The 19,139-nt window shown below is 35.9% G+C and overlaps 2 protein-coding genes across 2 annotated transcripts in view; one reads left to right on the top strand and one right to left on the bottom strand.

The window, feature by feature from the left end:
* Positions 1–8,271, bottom strand: part of LOC137248824 (gastrula zinc finger protein xFG20-1-like) — a 39,335-nt gene extending 31,064 nt beyond the window's left edge. Inside the window, exons 1-9 of the mRNA XM_067779721.1 lie at positions 7,617–8,271; positions 7,358–7,534; positions 6,868–7,293; positions 6,652–6,801; positions 6,423–6,581; positions 6,180–6,362; positions 4,434–4,589; positions 3,974–4,121; positions 3,849–3,897 (exon numbers count right to left, since the gene is read on the bottom strand). Coding sequence (XP_067635822.1) covers positions 3,849–3,897; positions 3,974–4,121; positions 4,434–4,589; positions 6,180–6,362; positions 6,423–6,581; positions 6,652–6,801; positions 6,868–7,063 — 1,041 coding nt within the window. The 5' untranslated portion in view covers positions 7,064–7,293; positions 7,358–7,534; positions 7,617–8,271. The remainder of the gene's footprint in view (positions 1–3,848; positions 3,898–3,973; positions 4,122–4,433; positions 4,590–6,179; positions 6,363–6,422; positions 6,582–6,651; positions 6,802–6,867; positions 7,294–7,357; positions 7,535–7,616) is intronic.
* Positions 8,272–17,097: 8,826 nt separating this feature from the next.
* l(1)10Bb (BUD31-like protein) lies at positions 17,098–17,906 on the top strand. Its single transcript, XM_067780976.1, has 3 exons — positions 17,098–17,177; positions 17,254–17,351; positions 17,418–17,906. The coding sequence occupies exons 1-3, from the start codon at positions 17,128–17,130 to the stop codon at positions 17,756–17,758; spliced, it is 489 nt and encodes a 162-aa protein (XP_067637077.1). The 5' UTR covers positions 17,098–17,127; the 3' UTR covers positions 17,759–17,906.
* The last annotated feature ends 1,233 nt before the right edge of the window (positions 17,907–19,139 follow it).

The following is a 19,139-nucleotide window of genomic DNA, read 5'->3' as shown; positions in this document are numbered from 1 at the left end:
CAGGTCCATTCCCTACTAGCAACTGCGGAAACAAATATGTACTGGTAGTTATGGATTATTTCAGCAAATGGCCAGAGGTATACCCAATCCCAAATCAAGAAGCGGAAACAGTAGCAGAAGTGTTTATAAACAATTGGGTTGCAAGGTATGGTGTACAAATGGAGTTACATTCTGACCAAGGCAGGAATTTCGAATCAGCTGTATTCAGGAAATGTGTAAATCATTGGGCATTCGAAAAACACGGACAACTGCACTGCATCCTCAGTCCGATGGTATGATGGAACTATTCAATAGAACATTGGAGGAGCACTTAAGGAAAGTAGTGGACAGGTACCATAAGGAGTGGGATACCCGCATACCATTATTCTTGATGGCTTACCGGTCAGCAGTGCATGAGACAACGGGCCAAACCCCTGCAGAAGTAATTTTTGGCAATGACCTTCGACTGCCAGCTGATTTGAAGTTTGGGATAGATGCCGATGCGGAGAGAAATGACAAGAAATCCACTGGTGTCTTGGAAGAAGAGCTGAGAGAGATACACGATCTTGCAAGACAACGAGCAAAGATTATGAGTGACAAGATGAAAGCCCGATACTATAAAGCAATTAATTCGGAAGGTTTTCAGGAAGGAGATTTGGTGCTGTTATACAATCCACAGCGAAAAAAAGGTTTGTCCCCGAAATTGCAGTGTAATTGGGAAGGCCCATACAAAGTTATAAAACGGATCAACAATGTAATGTACCGCATACAAACCATCGGTAAACCACGAACCAAAATGAAAGTGGTCCATTTGGAAAGGCTGACAGCGTTTAGATCGAGAGTTGTCTGATTAGGACGATCAGACTTAGGTGGAGGGCAGTGTTACGAATATCAGCAACACTAAGGGGCACTGTCATCTCTAAGCGATGCTAAGAGTCACTTGTATGCACATGCAAAAATCAATCATTATGTATCTACATAAACGAATCATTCATTATGTCTAAACATATGTACGTACACGCAGCTGAGAAGCAACGCACAACCACATATCTGAGATACTCCCGAAAGTATGCAATGAGAGAAGCCATAAAATCGTGCATCTGTAGATACAGCTGAGAAATTTGATAGCTGATGGCCAACTAGTAGATTCTGGATATGGAAGCGCCCAGAAGATGCGAACGAGGAAATCAGAGGGTATAAAAGGCAACAATGGTAGAGGCGCAATAATCAGTTTCGATTAAGCACACTATCTGTCGGGCAATTGTAGAGTTATTTATTGTGAAGTACTTTAATAAAGGCCATTTTGCATTATTAAATACTGGAGTTATTTATTCAACAGTTTAGTGATTCGAACTTAGCAGAAGGTTGCAAATAAGAGGATTTGCAGTAAATTCGTTACAATATGATTTTTAGTTAACACTAGAATAGAAGAACTTTACTGTTCAAAGTTGACTTCGAAGAAACCTTGTAATGTTGAAGCATTAAAAGAAATGGATAGGATGAGAAACGTTACAAAAAAACTAAGTAAAGATTACATAACTAATTTAAACAATATTTTACCCTACTAACAATTTAAAAAATTTACTTTAACAAAAATTTATTAAATTTAACAAAAAAGCTTTTCTAAGAACAAGCTTCTATTACTTGTTAATAAGACGAACTAAAGTGTAAAAAATAAAATAAAAATAAAACTTTTTTAAAAATAAGCTTTTATTATTGGTTAATAAAATTAACTAAAAAGTAAAAAATAAATTGACTGTAAAGAAATATAACACTTTATAAGTTCATTGTAACCTTTAACGATAATTAGGCTTCTTCGTCTGCGACAAAAAAATTCCATATTGTACATAATTATATATTTTTAACATTAAAACTTTACACCTAAATTATTAAATTTTACAGTTTATATCACAGTCCTAATTGTTCTAATAAAAGCGTGTTACATTGTGATAGCAAGAAAAGGAGGTCCTAAATGTTCTTAATTATACCATCAAAATTTAACACGCTTTTATTAGAACAATTGGGACTGTGATATAAACTGTAAGATTTAATAATTTATTAAGCATTGTTAATCTATAGTACAATGCTGTGAATTGTACAAGCAAACTTGTTTTGAGTGTATGTATGTATTCCAAAAAAAGATACCAACAAAATATAAACAGCGCATTTATTTTTAGTATGGATGTGTGTACATGTATACACTAATGTTTCTGCACTAATTAAATTAAATCTATCTTATATATATATTTCTTCTGTCAGAATGTGTGTCACTAAACTTCTCCTAAACAACTGGACCGATTTTGATGAAATCATGGCGGAACTATACAAAGTGGCAGCACGGGACAGCTGATTATAAACTTTTTTGTTTGATTTGATATACCAACTTCCGACGATTTTGACATTAGTCCATCGTATTTACAAAAACAAAGTACATGGAACTTTTATTTGTTTGTAGGCATGTCACCATGCTGCCACCACCGCCATGGATGAAATTTTGTGTGTTCAAAACTTTTTGAGGATGCTTTGAGCCGGGAAGTGGACCAAGGCCAACCTATTTCAAATAATCTTATTTATGGTGAGATTCGCTTGAAATTCGGTACGGGATACTTCTTTGAAAAGATAATATTTGAGAAACCTTTCATACCGGAAAGTGGACCTGGGCCGATCTATTTCAAATATTCTTATTTTTGGCGCGATTCGCTCGAAATTCGGTACGCATGTTCCTCTTTGACAAATATATTTGAGAATCTCTTCATTCTGGGAAGTCGACCAGAGACCGACCTATTCTAAACAAAATAGTATAGTATATATATATGCTTGAAATTCAGTATAGGGGTACTTCCGTGACTATCTCATTATTTGAGAAACTCTTCTTTCCGGGAAGTGGACCAGGGACCGACCTCTTTGACAAAGATAATAGTTGAGAACCTTTTTCTACATGAAATAGTTTATCGTTCTTTTCGGAAAGTGGACCAGGGTCTGATCTATTGTAATAAAGCATATTTATTGTGCGAACCGGTAGATTGTTGCTGTGAAATTCCCTTCCGGCAAGTGGACTAAGGACCGACAATTCGTTCAAATTCTGATGAACCGTCAACAGAACGAATAGTGGAAAACAGGAAACTATCAAATCGGGAGTAAAGCCTGGTTTTCAGAGGAAGATTAAACTCCAGTTAAAGGTGACAACAGTTTAACGCTGGCACTCCTGCCGCTTAAGCTGAGATGAGGTGCAACATTAATGTTATCAAACAAAGTAGCAAGATTACACAAACTTTTTTGTAAAATTTTATCCAAAGCAGCGCTTTTTTTTCTGTTCCTTTGATAATGTAGCGGCCACCGTGGTGTGATGGTAGCGTGCTCCGCCTATCACACCGTATGCCCTAGGTTCGCAACCCGGGCAAAGCAACATCAAAATTTTAGAAATAAGGTTTTTCAATTAGAAGAAAATTTTTCTAAGCGGGGTCGCCCCTCGGCAGTGTTTGGCAAGCGCTCCGGGTGTATGAAAAGCTCTCAGTGAAAACTCATCTGCCTTGCAGATGCCGTTCGGAGTCGGCATAAAACATGTAGGTCCCGTCCGGCCAATTTGTAGGGAAAATCAAGAGGAGCACGACGCAAATTGGAAGACAAGCTCGGCCTTAGATCTCTTCGGATGTTAACGCGCCTTACATTTTTTTTTTTTTTTATAATGTTGAGGCAGGTAATGTGGCGATTTACTTGTCGTCAGTTGGAGAAATTCTATTGCTATTCTTTGTTGGAGACTCTCTATACCTTCAATTTTCTTTTAAGAAAACGTGTTTTGGTTTTTTTTCTCCCTCAATTATTCGTTAATCAGAATTCTGTTCCTGAATCTCATAGCGCTCAATCTTCACGAACTCTTCATTTTCTAAGATATGCGTTGGCTCCTCCTTTAGGACTTTACTGTAAATATAATAATATAAGAAATATCTCGAATGAAATAAACACGAAAATAAATAAGCTAAACATTAATGCTTACCTCATAGACTCGGTACTGTTTTCTAGTAAAGACTTATCTGAAGGAGCTGCATTTGAATTTGAATCGCTAGCCAAATGATCATTTTCATCCAATGAAGTATGTGAAAGCATATGTTTTGTTAGAAAACCCTCGTTGCTATAAGCATTTTCTGAAAAAGCAGCAATGTAATAAAACTAAGTCCATATCCTCATATCGTCGCCCACTTGCCACAACAATGAATGCGTAAAAATCAAAATATGGGGAAAACAAGTTTTTAAGTTTGCTGTTCTCGGAAAAAATTAACATGTTTTTAATTTTCTGATCATAAAAAGGCGTGAATTCCTTGTATACTTGGTATTTGGAATCATAATGTAATAAAGAGGATTCAATGGTTAACTTAGAATCGTAAAAATTGCAGTCTTATGCCTGGTAAGTGGGTAACGATATTCTCCGTGATCGGAACCAATTATTATGAACATACTGCATTTTGTACAGCAATATTTCCTTTCGTGGGTATGCGCATTCATGTGCACACGTAATTTTAAGCCCGTTGTAAAAGCTTTCCCGCACAATTTACATTTGTTCGCGTGTGTACGTAAGTGTCTCAATAAAGTATCTTTTCTGCTATAGATATTACCTGTAAATGCAACAGTATTATATAAGTCAACACAATATGTCGTATCGTCAGACATCACACTATCTCGACCGCCAGTTAAAAAAAAACGCTCATCTCAGGATTTTCTTCACAAACGCTTTAACTCACTTAAAAATATCTAGATGTATACTTGTTTTTGAATAAAATTTTTAGATAATTTCAAAGTTTTTTACGTTATCGCGTTTTTGAAACGGCAGCTGAGATATGATGAAATTCCGCTCAATTGTCGATGTGTACATATGTTGCTAGAACGGAAACCAATTCCTGAATTATTTTAGCAGAACTACGGACTACGCGCTGACACAAAAATTGATAATCGATCGCATGATTTATTGTAAACTGTTGTAATGCAAAACTTTTATTTTATGAGATAGTATGATATATTTTAAAACTGGCTGACGTTATTATATTTAGTCTCGTATTGTACCCAATGATGTCCTTGTATCGTTATTTTACAAATTTTATTGTATAAAAATGCTTCGATTTTTAAATGTTGAGTGAATCAACTCGAAATAACCCTTAATCTATATTTCACTATGAAAAATTGATTTTGTTTTATGCTACACTGATGTATTCAGAAATACTCCATATGAATTTACTATGAAAATTGTATTTGGTGGAGCAAATTCTTCAAAATTATATCAATATGGTTAGCAATATTATCACCAAATAATTGATGTTTGTACTGCAACCTTTCCAATTGTCGTAACCCTTTCGGTGCTCATAGAAATTAGCCAGAGAACTGCACTACATATCTAAAATGAGAAAACTTGAATTACGTTTTCCCAAAAAAAAAAACATAATATGTTCTATTACTTCTGTTTACAATAAAACTTGCGCCGTCATTGTACCTATGCAAGTGGAACGTAATGAATCATTCATTTTTAAGACATTACCGCACCCATTTAAATTCGGTCAGTATATGAAGCATATATGTTATACTTCCATATTGTTACTATGGACTGGGCGCACTTGCAAACATTAAAGTGCCGATATATTGCTGTTAAATGCGCAATGGCAATGCGCCTAAATTGTAATTTTTTTTCTTGTCACACTTATGCGGCTAGAATCAATTTCGAGCATATTGTAATAGCAATATAGCGCTATTATATATCGTCGGTCTTATGGAAGACTAACACAGTTCATATTTGCGTGCAAAAGTAGCAATTTCATTATTTGCTTGAAAAACTAGCATGTTTCAGTTGTTTAGCGATAAAAACACTCCGTGGAGGTTTTGAAGTGTTATCGATCTTGATGGTCCTTTGCCAGATATAAATCCGGCACCTTCTGGCAACAATCACAATTAAGGTACAAGCCCGACCATCTCGAGAACGATTTAATATGACCATATTGACAACAACCATATTGAACCTTCTAGGCCATTCCGAAGCAACTATGCTAGTCCTGTGATAGTTTTCTGTGCGAAGAACCGAAAAGTGTAAGTCTTCCATGGGACCGACGATATATGGTGTTGAAGCATGTGCTTGCGTCAAACATTTTTAATTGTATAAGAATTTGCTACATACACATCAATGTAAAAGTGGTAAAAAGAAAATTTTTTTATGAACCTACGACATATTGTGCATTGATATTCCCTTTCAGGGCTATGCACAGTCTTATGGGCGTACAATGATCTGGCTGATTTTAAGACCTTTCCACATAGGTTACAGGTTAGTATTTCACTTGGTTTTTTATTTTCACATCTTGGTGGGTCACGCAGCTTTGAAGTTTCAGTTATTACAGCGGCTTTGGGCTCTATATTTTTGAGATTATGTTTAAAAAGGTACACCAAGCATTTGTAATATCGTAACAGACCTTTTGATGGTTGTTCCGGTGAGTGTAGAGAAATCGAAACATTGTCATTAGGTTCACTTTTATTAGGTATAAGCTCATTGTCAACCTGTGGCGATAAAACAAGCATATCTTTAGGGTCGTTACCCAAGTCTGAGTCTTCAATAGTAGCGATTTTGTTATCTAAAAAAAAATATTTCTTTTCTTAGTTTTAACAATAACTTTTATAAATGAACTTTCAAAATTTACAAACCTTTTGAGCTTGTCAGCTGTAATTTTTCCTTTTTTGCTATTGCAACATTAACTATTGCGCGCCCTTCTTCATATCCTAGATTTTGCTTTTGAAACAATTCAAAATTTTTTCTAGCTTTATTCCTAAATACGAATGCAAATTTTAGGTCATCTAAAAATTAAGCTTCAAATCAGTCAAATCTTCAAATTGCTAAATATGCACAGCAATTTTACTTACAACTACATGTTTTACATAGAAACTGTGGCAGCCCATCTCCTTTCTCTACATCAAGCTGAGTACAACTTGTATAAGCTACGGCGTACGATACCATTGGTTCGTGCATATGTTTTGGCATAAGATTTTGCAGTGAAGTCCTCCGCCTTTTGCATTCACCCAAGCAAATCCTACAAATTTCTTCTGTATTCTTTGCCATGCTTTGAGCTTTGCGTGCTGGTATTCCTGGTAAAATGCCGGTTGTTTCTTATACTGCCTGAGGTTCTCAACTATGACCTGCTTCCGTGAGTTGTTCTTATTTTGGTTCGAATTGTCCAATTCCAGTTGGTGACAAGCGATATTTGTTGTCTCTAGTTAAAGCGCCTGCTTAACAAAGTATAAGGGTAATATACTTGCAACAAACAGACGTGCCTAAGCGGGTAACAAATGCTGCAAAGTAAAAACCCCTAGCATAAAGATTTTTTCCTTATCGTTAACGGATGTTTGAAAGTACCTTAAAAAACCGGGTTTAGCGAGAGTTGACGATTGTACACTCCTTTGTTATAATAAATTTATAATTTATTATTGGCAATGGATAACCAAATTCAATGTAAAAAAAATGTCCAGCTGATGCTAGTGATGGCAGAGGAATGAGGTGCAATTCGATTCTGTTGGCAATTCGACTTCGATCCTAAATGAAATCGATTTTTAGGCGGATTAACAACAGCTGTATTTCGTTGCAACTAGTACAATTAAAACACTAGCTAGCTTACCGAATTGCAATGAAAGCGACAATGAAAAGTAATCGAGTTGAGTTAATGAACATACGAATGTGCAGATAAACAAAAATAACCAAATAATAGCGTGGCGGCAGGGTGACATATGTCAGGTCGTGGGTCGTCCCCGCGTTGGGCTTCACTCACACCTTGGCCCGCTTGGATGTAGGGAGCCTCGCATGTCGAGGTGGAGTACGCTGGTAAAAACAGCAAGATGAAATTAAAGTTTTCCTTGTTCAAAATATATGAACAAGTAAACCAAAGATTTACCCTCGGGTCCCCCTCCTAAACCAGGGGTGGTATCCACAGTAGGTTTGCGCAGAACACCTCTCTACGTTGGTGGCCTACGGCCGCGCGTAGAAAGTAGTACCCTGGGTGGTTCCAACACCGGTTTGGAGACCAAAACTATATCCGCACAACACACTTATGTTCACAGTTTTTTTTTGGTGGGTACTTAACAACAAGCACCTGAAGAGCACAAACTTTCACCGCAAATATCTCCGGATATACAATTTTTAATTTCCGCCTTGGGTATATTGTCCGCGAGATTAATATGCGTCGTGGGACACCTCGTTCGACCTTCTAGGTAGCAGTCGACCTCGCACCTAAACTCAAAACTTTAATAAAATTTTATAAAATTGTGTTTACAAAAAAATGTAAACACGAGAAATGTCAAATGAAATGTCCCAAAATACAACGCCATGGTGAACTCACATAAGTTCACAATGATGAAAAAAGCTTCATTTGGAAGATTGCCAGATGGGCGTGCTTGATATGGTGAGAATAAGGAGAGGGATGGATATAGGGTGGTCAGGATTGGAATATACAAAAGAAAGACCGTGGGAAACGGCATAAGGAAACGGTTCTTTTCAGCGGTTCGGATGGTATAAAAGGGGGTAACTGAAGGAGAACAAAAATAAAGTAAAGTATAGCAGCATATCAAGCTGAAGTGCGCGCGCCGCTTTTTTGTAAGAAAGATATAGTCGAAAAATTTGTATGTGGTTTAAGTTTTTTAACATTCCCTGTGCGCGGAGACCCAGAAAGGGTCAGTGTAGTGCCGAGAATAACAATTCGGTAGTTTGGACATAAGACAAAGTGCCTTCAGTTCTGAACGCGGTTTCGGTCGATAATCGGGAGGGAGAAGGGCAACACAAAACCCAACTACCAGGATAGGATTCATCGCGGCAGAGAGAGGTGGAATAATTAATAAGCAGGTGAGTCCGTAAATGTAAAAGGATTTTTTTTTTGTCACCTGGACTTCCGCGCCGTTTGGGGTTCACGCGACCTCAATTTTGACTTCGGTCACCAGCCTCCTCATTAAATCCGCAGGCACGGATTCTCTTGGGTGAAGATTCCCACTCAAGCATTGTTTTCGTTTGCATAATCCCAAACTCTAGAATTTATTATCGCTTTGATTTTTTTTTGAACAAAATAATAAATTTTTGTGGATGCATTCATGTCATATTGCGCGTAGGTATGAGGGCAATATAACAGTGATGCATGTGGGACATAAGGCGCGTGAACGCCAAATCGTGTTTGGGAGCCGTAGTGAGAAAAAAGAAAAGGAAATTTGTTTTAAGTGGCGCTAATTGAGATTTTATTCTCGTAGTGGGAACCGGAAGTGGCCAGTGAAGCCTTCTGGAAGCGCCAGGGAATCACATTTTTGCGAATCACAGTTTTTTTGCGCACCACGAATTTTCTACAAATCACGAATTTTTTTTGCAAATCACAGCTCTTTGCGAATCACGTATCGTACAAAAATCCAATTTTACGAAGCTACGAGTTTCCACGAATTCGCCATCAAAAATTTTTTAAAAATACAACAATTCTTTGTGCAACTTCGACGTCAAAGTGTTGCGAGTATCAACCTTTTGAGAAAATTCAACACCATTTTTGATGCAAAGTCCCTATTCGTTCTACGTAGTCGACGTCATTTTTATACGTACTCGGCGTTATTGCGGGCAAATCCGCTACACATTCGATCGCCGATTTATTCAAAACCCTACAACAAATCTTGCATCTCGGAAAGCTGCATCCAATTGGATTTATTTGTTCGTCTCGCCATTCACCTTAACGTTGGAGCGACCTACCTCGTTATAGCACGCAGCATAAAAGTTCACCATAGTGTAATTTGTATAAAAGCTTTTTAGGTGAGATAGGAATTAATAAACAAGTCAGGGTAATCTTAAAATTGTTCTTTTTGTATCCCAAATTGTATTTGCTGTAAAAATCTGAATATCATCTGGATGTGCCTTGGCATGCGTCCGAGTCAATAGTCCGTTTTAGTCTTAAACATAATGTTCCTAGTATATCGGAAATTCTAGAAAATTGTAAGGTGTCTGTCAGTCACAATAGATACCGAAACGATTTAGACTGTTTTTTTTTGTTTTACCTTTTTTTTATGGCAGAGGTTATGAACCCTGCATCAACAAGCCCCCCAATCCCCACATAAAAGAGCTCTTTTAGGTAGGCATTAGGGTGTGTTTTAAAACTATTCCTTTTTCTCGTAACTCCAGCTGTTTAGACAAGAGTTTGGTATTTTTTGGTGACGGAAAGACCCGGGAACATAGTCCCAAAAGGATATTGATCATAGATATTTTTATAATATACGGAATTTACATGTACATTGTGATTTTTTTTGGTTTATTATAAAATTTGTATACGTCAGGAATACAGTTTCCATACGTTATTTTTCTGCTCCTATAAATCTGTGTAAATTGATATATGTACGTTTTTTTTTGCGAGATAAAGCAAAAAACCCAGATGTGGTAAATTCAAATTTGCATGTATGTATATGGAAGTTAAGTGTTTGAAGGAAAATATTGTTTAATTTAAACGAAGCTTGAGTCTTTGTGAGTAAGATTTTTTTTCCTTCGTGTGTAGAGTTGAAGATCATGTTAATTATTAAAATACGTCATTGAACTGAAAAGAGCAGTAGTATGGCTTGCTGATTTCTTTTTGGGCGGGGTGTGAGGATGGCAGGATGAAGAGGTAAGTAGAGGTTGGTGGAGCATGGCATTAGGGTGACCGCAAAAATGAGGCGAGCGGTCCAAGGTTGGGTGGGCTTCTTGGGGTTTGAAGGTGTGTGGGTAAAAATGAACGAAGAGGAGATATGAATATGTGTCCGTCTGGCTCTTTGGGGGGTAGGGTTAAGGACCACTACCCATTGTTATACTGAGCTAGTAAAGGGTACCCCAAAGAGCCGAAAGTAGGTGTACGTGACACATACATACAAACAAACACACGCATTTCATGTATTTTGTTTTTGTAATTCTCTGGTTGAGTGTCAAAAACATACTGCGCTAGAAGTAGAAATGTCATAGCAGCGAAAAAAAGTAACAATTAGCTGATAAACCTCCACTAGTGATGGACGATATGGCGAATTTGAGCTATCAGTGAAAATAGATATGGCTATTTTTGAATATCGGCTATTTTTATAGCTATAGCGATCGCTTTATTTCAACAAGCGATTCCATACAGAAGAGCGATTTTGAGCTATCAGTGAATATAGGTATGGCTATTTTCTACAGCTATGGCGATCGCTTTAATTTATCTTTAATAAGCGAATCTGCAATTATTTGTATACTTGTATATAAAAAATGAATGTTTAAGTCTTTTTACCAGAGTAGATTGAATGTTATACATTAATTTATACTAAATTAAATTTTATTAGAATATATGAACCAAAATTGGAATAAAAAGAAAAAAGTAAAGGTACATACTAAATGTACCTAATGTAATGTGAACTAATGTAATGTGAAATTCTAATTTTTTGAGATGTTATGATATATATTATTAACTGGCTGACGACAATATGTTCAGACTCGTATTACACTCAATGAGATGAAACTAGCTGAAATATATGTATATGCATCTTTGTTTTATAAATTTTGTTAATTGAAAATGCTTTGATTTTTAAATGTAAGATGAATCAACTCGAAATAAATCTGTATATGTAACACCATAAAAACATGATTTATTTACTATATTATACTACACCGATGTATTCAGAAATACTCCGTATGAATTTATTCTGAAAGTTGTATTTGGCTGCATAAATTTGTACAGTAAAGTGAATCAATTTTTAATGAAAAATACAGAGGAAAAATATAGCAAATTCTTCAAACTAGTATAAAAATATTCTTTAGCAGAAAATTAGCCACCCACTGCAGTGCCCTAGAAATTAGCCGGAGAATTCAACCATATGCAAACCATATGACAAATCTTGAATTGCGTTCTCCCAAAAACCTTAAATTTTGAGTTAATCTGTTTACAATAAGACGAGTGATATATGTTTCTATAATTCTTTTATTTTACCATCAAAAACACAAATTTTATAAAACTGTTAACTGCTACTGCCTAGAAGTATGAACTTATGAATAACACAGGCAATCAATCTTAGGCCAAGTCTAAAGACCCGTTTCTATTTGGCGTCACATAGTGTAATTATAAACAAAAAAATTCAGTCATTCCATTTCTTTTATACATTTCATGAAATTAAAGGTTTAAAATTAACTTATATTGCTTGTTTAATATTTTGACAAATATTAATTATTTTATTATAAATACTTAAATATAAAATCAAAATATAACGAATTTTATATTTTATGATTGGCGTTTAAAAAGATAAGCATTTTAGCCTTTTCATCATCTAAGCGCATTCTTCTCTCGCTTAAAATAAGGCCGGCTTGAGAAAAAAGTCTTTCACAGGGAACCGATGTTCCTAAACACCCCAACTTTTCGCGAGCTATAGGAGATAGATTGGGATACTTGTAATTGTTTTTCTGCCACCATAAAAAAGGATCAGCTTTTCGTGCAATTACAGTTTCTTCTATGTACCTCTGCACTTCGATAATTGCTCTTGAATGAGTTGTGCCTTGCGGTCTCTTTGATCTTTGCGTTGATTATTTTTGAATTCGATCTTTCGCTTGTCTGTAAAAATTACCCAAACCACGTGGCTGCTTTTCTAGCCGACTTCACAATGTCGTCGTTCTAGTTGTTGCACAAGTTTGCTTTGTTCCGTTCGCTGTTTCGGAAAGTAAAGCACACAGATGAGCAATGATGAACGATATCTCACTATCGATGATTGCATCGCTGCTATTAGTATTAGAATTTCATGCTGAAGGAAAATCGCCAATCGCTGTAATCGCTATAATCGCTATTGGCGATATTCTGCCAGAGATGATTGTCATTCAAAAGAATCGAATGAAGGAAAATAGCCAATCACTGATATATTTGGATTGCAATAGCTATAGCTATTAGCGATTTGTCAATAGCGGCGATGCAATCACCAATAGCGAAATATCGAACCATCACTAACCTCCACCATCTGTATGGTTTTGGCATAATGTAACTGTTTAGCTAGTTGAAGCGTTTTCTTAAAGCTCGCTTGAAAAAAAATACACCTAACTTAAATATATACATTGATAACTCCGAAGCGAAGAAAGCGTCGATCACTGACGCCTAGATATGAAACATTCATTCAATTGTGAATGATAACTAAGTGTATTATCTTATCTGTCAACTGCCTGACAGGATGTTCAATATGGCTGCTTTTTAGCCTTTTGAAAGGGTGTTCAATATGGCGGCGCATATCTTCAGCGGGTGATAGAAAGAATGCAGAATGAAATAGCGATAGTCAATTACAAATCAGGTGATCCAATCATTTTGGAATTTTGACGCCAATGCAGAAGATATCACGCTTACTTATCATTCACAATGATTAATTCTCTATCAATTCGTTTCCGAGAATGGTACCATCAGTGATAGTACTTTATGAGTTGGCAAAAAAAAAATCCAAGAAATCCCCGCGTTTTCTTCAATTTAGAATAAATCAAGAAGAAGAGTATTAGGGGATTAGAATATACCCGCCGTAGATATGCCTGTCGTAAGAGGCGACTAAACCCGAACTCTTCATTGATCAAGGGGGTGGGAGTGCGGGATGGCCTAGAAGGTCGTATGTAGTCATAACAAATCGTTCCCGAGGTGGTCGGGCTTGGTACGCGAACGTACTGCATCTGCATCCGGAAAGGGACCATCAACATCGATAACACTCCACAAGGCCTTCGGGGAGTGTCCTTATCGCTACAACTACAACAAAAACAAGCGGATAAAAATTTATTAAAATTTATAAAACGGAAAATTTTTGTAAAAATATTCAATGATAAACAATAAATAAATAATACATAGGGTTCCATATAGGTCCTTTAAAACGATTAAGAGTTATATAAAAAAATGAAGATAATCTTGTTATAACTAAGTCTAAAATTATCCATGAGGAAATCAGGTTCAAAATGTTTGCTTTTTGCTCAGCTTTACATTCATTAAGTTTCGTGTAGCAAGACATAATGCGATCAAGCATTGAACTCATCTGTCAGGCGAAACAGAACAACAAAACGTTTTATGTATAATCCGGCCTGAGCGCTGCCAAAGACCACCAATGCAGAACGGTGTTCAGTTTCAGAGCGATTCCGGGTAGCTTTTCTGCTTTTTGTTACTATGTTATGATAGGTTATTTCATTTGCTTAAATTGCTATTAATCCCTTTTACATCGCACTATGCCAAAGAGGATAAATACAATAAGAGCCGTCACTCGTTATTTTTTAGGCATTTACTCGATGTATACTGAGAGGTAGTCGCTACTTTTTTTTTGGGCGAGATGCTAATAAATGTCTTCTATACATTTTCGTGGGGCTTTTGTGTTTATTTTTCCAACTGTATTTAACTAACTTATTTAATTCTCTTTCCAAAAATCACAGTTGCGCAAGGGGCCTATACGGCATGGATAAATGCGAGACAATTAAAAATGTCCCTCTCAGACCACATTCGGCATAAATTTTTTCAATTTCCAGCGAAATACTCGCCACAAAATAACGAGTGACGGCTCTTATTGTATTTATCCTCTTTGACTATGCATGAATTCAAGTCTGACGCGTCACAAGCGAAGGGGGTGAGAAGAAGGGGGAAGGGTACAACAGCATCCGTACCGTCAGGTCGTCTCAATTTTTTCTTGCTATCTCTTTCTCTCTCAGATTGTATGCTATGCGAATAGAAAGCACAAAATTTAAGAATTGTTTGATATAAGGGCTGTGTTTTTTTACACGCGTATACGTTTACGTTTGCGCGTAAAAAAACGACTATCCTCGCTTAGATAATGCTTAGGAGACCCATACAACAGCAGTGGTTAAATAACCAAAGAGGATAAATACAATAAGAGCCGTCACTCGTTATTTTTTTGGCATTTACTCGATGTATACCGAGAGGTAGTCGCTACTTTTTTTTTTGGGCGAGATGTTTATAAATGTCTTCTATACATTTTCGTTGGGTATTTGTGTTTATTTTTCGACTGTATTTAATTAATTTATTTAATTCTCTTTCCAAGAATCACAGTTGCACAAGGGGCCTACAAGGCATGGATAAATGCGAGACAATTAAAAATGTCCCTCTCAGAAAACATTCGGCATCAATTTTTTCAATTTCCAGCGAGATACTCGCCACAAAATAACGAGTGACGGCTCTTATTGTATTTATCCTCTTTGAAATAACTAGCTACAGAACAGGGTGTACCTAAAATCGGAGACACAAACCTCTGTTGGCCATAATGTATAACATCTAGCTGAATCAGTTGCGATGAATAGTGGATACGCATAGAATACATAGAATTAGTGTAGAGGGTGAAACAAAGACACATATTTCAGTAACATCTGATTAATGCGTATTGAAATTTAGTAGTACAAATTTTATGTGCAGAAATTTCAGAGATGTATTTAAAGTTTGACGCTTAGAAGTCCATATAAAGCATATGTGACACTACTTTATTTTTGCTTGGATTCCAAGCTAAAAAACTGACGAAACTTTATCGCAACTTCAAAACATAAAAACTATTTCTATCATGAAAAAGCGTGGCCACTATTTCCACAAAATTAGTGACTTTGACATGTTTGCGTTTATGTTTTACATTTTATTTTTACATTAGCACTTTTAACAATAAAAACTATGCAAATAACACGCGAAAATTATATCTGTCCCTAATGATTCACTTTGGTTTTTATGACCAAATTTTCAAACTAAAAACAAAATTTTCATGTGTCAGAAAAAAATAAAGAAAAAACGGCCGAAAGTCAAAAACTCCTATCGAAATACAAACTGGCTCGTTTGTTTTTAATGAACTAGATTGTAGTTTCCTTGTATTTCGTTAGATTTTTTAAATATAGTTTACACACATACACCAGTACTGAAGCCGTATTAGGAGGGAGTGCGACAAAAAATTGAAGATACAATACAAGAAAAAATTCACGAAAATAAAGTAGTGTCATATACCCTTCAAAAAGCGCGAGTACTCCATAAATAGTGTAAGGAATACTCCTTTGGGAGTATAGGAGTGTTCCAAAACTAATCTGTATTCACACAAAAAATGTGCTCCAATTAACATTGCGATGTTCTAGGAGAGGAGTAGGTGATCCCACTCTCGCTTTGTTTGTGAGTATTCCATAGAGTACATACGTGAGAGTACTTTCCAAAGTACTTTCACTGTAGTACTCCATGGAGCACCCACAGAGGATCATATGCCAAAGTACTAAAGAGGAATTGTGTCGGAAAGAATTATTGGAGTGAATTTAATTTAAAATGAAAGTAAATGAAAAGGGGCAATACAACTTTTATATTTTATGCTACGAATATTCTTATGTTATTTAGCATTTGCGTGAATAAAGGAACTAATATTTCCTTATACTATAGTATGTATACATAAAACCAATGCGCAGTTGTATTTTATCAGAGTTGCCATAGTAAAATTTTATTATCAGTTATTTGTATGCAATATTTTACTTTTGGCCACTCTGTTCGATCGTCATCGTGTCGTGATCACGGTCGTTAAAAATGATTGGCTGATGGTGGTCCGCAAACGCATTGTAAAGGAGTTTTGTTGGAGTACTCCAACATGATGAAAATGGAATACGAAATCCAACAATTTTTGCAGGGTAATATGCAGCAGTTATTTGCCGTCTTCCAGTGAGTTTTACAGCTCCGGCTCACGCTCAATTATCACGGGAATGCTCTGGATCATTGAGGGACTTGAGAAGCAGATGTCGTGAAATTTTCGCACTCGTGAAATGTGATAGGCAGATGTCGCCGCTGTTTTTCATTTAACTCATACGGCGAAAGGCTAAGCAGCGACATCTATATTTGAAAAAGTATGTTTATTAAAGGCAGCGTTGCTTAACTAAAAAGAAGTAATTAACAAATTATCTGGCTCACAAATTGAACCAGACTTTTATCTGGATTTATCTGGCTCAAATCGTTGTTGTTGCATTTACATGCAAAATTATTTATCTGGCTCAGGATTTTGCCACCCTATGATGACTATTTACTCGCGGCATAGCGATGTGTCGAAATTGGTAACATTCTCCAAAGTTAAAGATTACATATCCTAAAAAGTTTTATCGGTCGAATTTACAAAAAGAAACAAGGCTAGCATCTCTAATGCGCGGTTTGCTCAGCTGTTCTTTCGATGACCCGTTTCGTGAGCGCTTGTCATGATGGAATAAGAGTGTGTGATTTGTGAGCGCTTGTCAAATAAGTTAAAAAAGTGTAAATAAATTAATGAACATATTTTTTTGTTTTGCCTAAATAATAGAAATATGCCGAAAGTACGCAGAAGTCGTAAACCACCGCCAGATGGTTGGGAACTTATCGAACCAACGCTTGAGGAATTGGAGCAAAAGATGCGTGAAGGTACACAAACGGTAGTTCATTAATTGCAAATGTGTTCCTATTTTAATTATTTCTTGAAATTTTTAGCCGAAACAGAGCCACATGAAGGTAAACGGATAACCGAATCACTGTGGCCAATTTTTAAAATTCATCACCAAAAGTCACGCTATATCTACGATTTATTTTATCGTCGCAAAGCCATTAGCCGGGAATTGTATGATTACTGTTTAAAAGAAAAAATAGCTGATGCAAATTTAATTGCTAAATGGAAGAAATCTGGTTATGAAAATCTTTGCTGTCTGCGTTGCATACAAACTCGCGATACAAATTTTGGTACAAATTGTATTTGTCGTGTGCCAAAATCAAAACTGGAAGAGGGACGAATTGTGGAATGTGTACATTGCGGTTGTCGCGGTTGTTCGGGCTAAGACGTAGGTTAGATGAAAGTAAAAAAATGCGTAGACACTATGGATGCATTCATATATCACTCTGGCTGCACACATTCATACCTTAGGATGTAGTAAAAATTAAATAATAAAATACACTAATTATCAACGACATTTTTGACCTAAATAATTCAACTTATTATTTTAGATGTGGAAACAATCTGAATAAGTAGAGATACCTTTTGATGATGTTCAACGCAAAATTTTTAGCAATAAATTAAAGTTACTTTGCTGTGCCTTTGTTATAGAGCTGAGCATTTGCTACTTTTACCTCTAGGTTTGAACAAGCCCTTTATAGTCCGGCACAATTGCAGAGAACACAAAAGCTTGGCAATATGTTTAATTACGGGTTACTTGGTATTGCAACTAAGGTTCATTTGCTGTAAGCTCACGAATTATATACGGAAATACATAAAACATTTCATCCGAAAATGTACTCTAACTCAAATTTTAGACGGTTCGTGTAGTGCCGGTTTTTGGAAAACTCACAGAAATAAACATAAAGAGCATGCTTCATGGACTCAGCTAGGAAGGCTAAAAGTTCGTCACTGTTCTTCCTCCATAAATTGATACATTCTTAAACACATTAGATACCGCACGCTAACCTCTGAGTGCCAATTCTTTGTTACTGCAATACGTCTTTGGAACTCCCTACCTACAAGTCTTCGACTCTTAAGTAATGCTCTGCACTTCAAAAAAGAGCTAACATTATTTTTTAACGACTCTTAAACTGGATCTCAAATTGTTGTTGTTCAAATGTTCATTTCTAAGTCCTTTTCCTTTCTCTGTGTCTTCTTTCTTTATTTGTTAAATACTATTCGATCTATAACCAGCCAAAGGTTATCATCACTACTGCTGTCTTTTAATATTTATTAATTTTCTTTAGTTTTAAGATTTACATTTACATACATAAGTATTTCACTATTATCCGTTATATTTAATTTAAATTGATTAATCTAATTTATTATTATTATAAATGTTCAATTTTTATAGCTCATGCTATTCGTGACTACCACTGTTAAATAATTTGTCAAAATTGTTGTGCTAGGAACAAATTTTCAAATAAATACATACATACATACATATATGTACATCGAACTATCCTAGTGGAGAGGTCGTAACTTAAAGTTTTGTTTACAAAGACCTATCTCAGCATAGTCGGTAATAAAGGTTTATCTCAGGCAGCCAGTTAAAGAGGTTGTGCTTGAAAAAATACATTTTTTTACGTGTAGGAGAATTGAAGTTAATTTAATTCCTGATCACATTTCTTAAACGAATTAAAACGCTAAATTATCCCATGAAATACTCTATAGACAAGTTGTGACCTTAGCAAGATAAGCCCTTGTTGTATTATTCGCTGCAC

Source organism: Eurosta solidaginis, chromosome 4, assembly GCF_040869045.1.
Source record: "Eurosta solidaginis isolate ZX-2024a chromosome 4, ASM4086904v1, whole genome shotgun sequence".
Lineage (NCBI taxonomy): Eukaryota > Metazoa > Arthropoda > Insecta > Diptera > Tephritidae > Eurosta > Eurosta solidaginis.
This window is presented reverse-complemented; position numbering and strand designations above follow the sequence as displayed.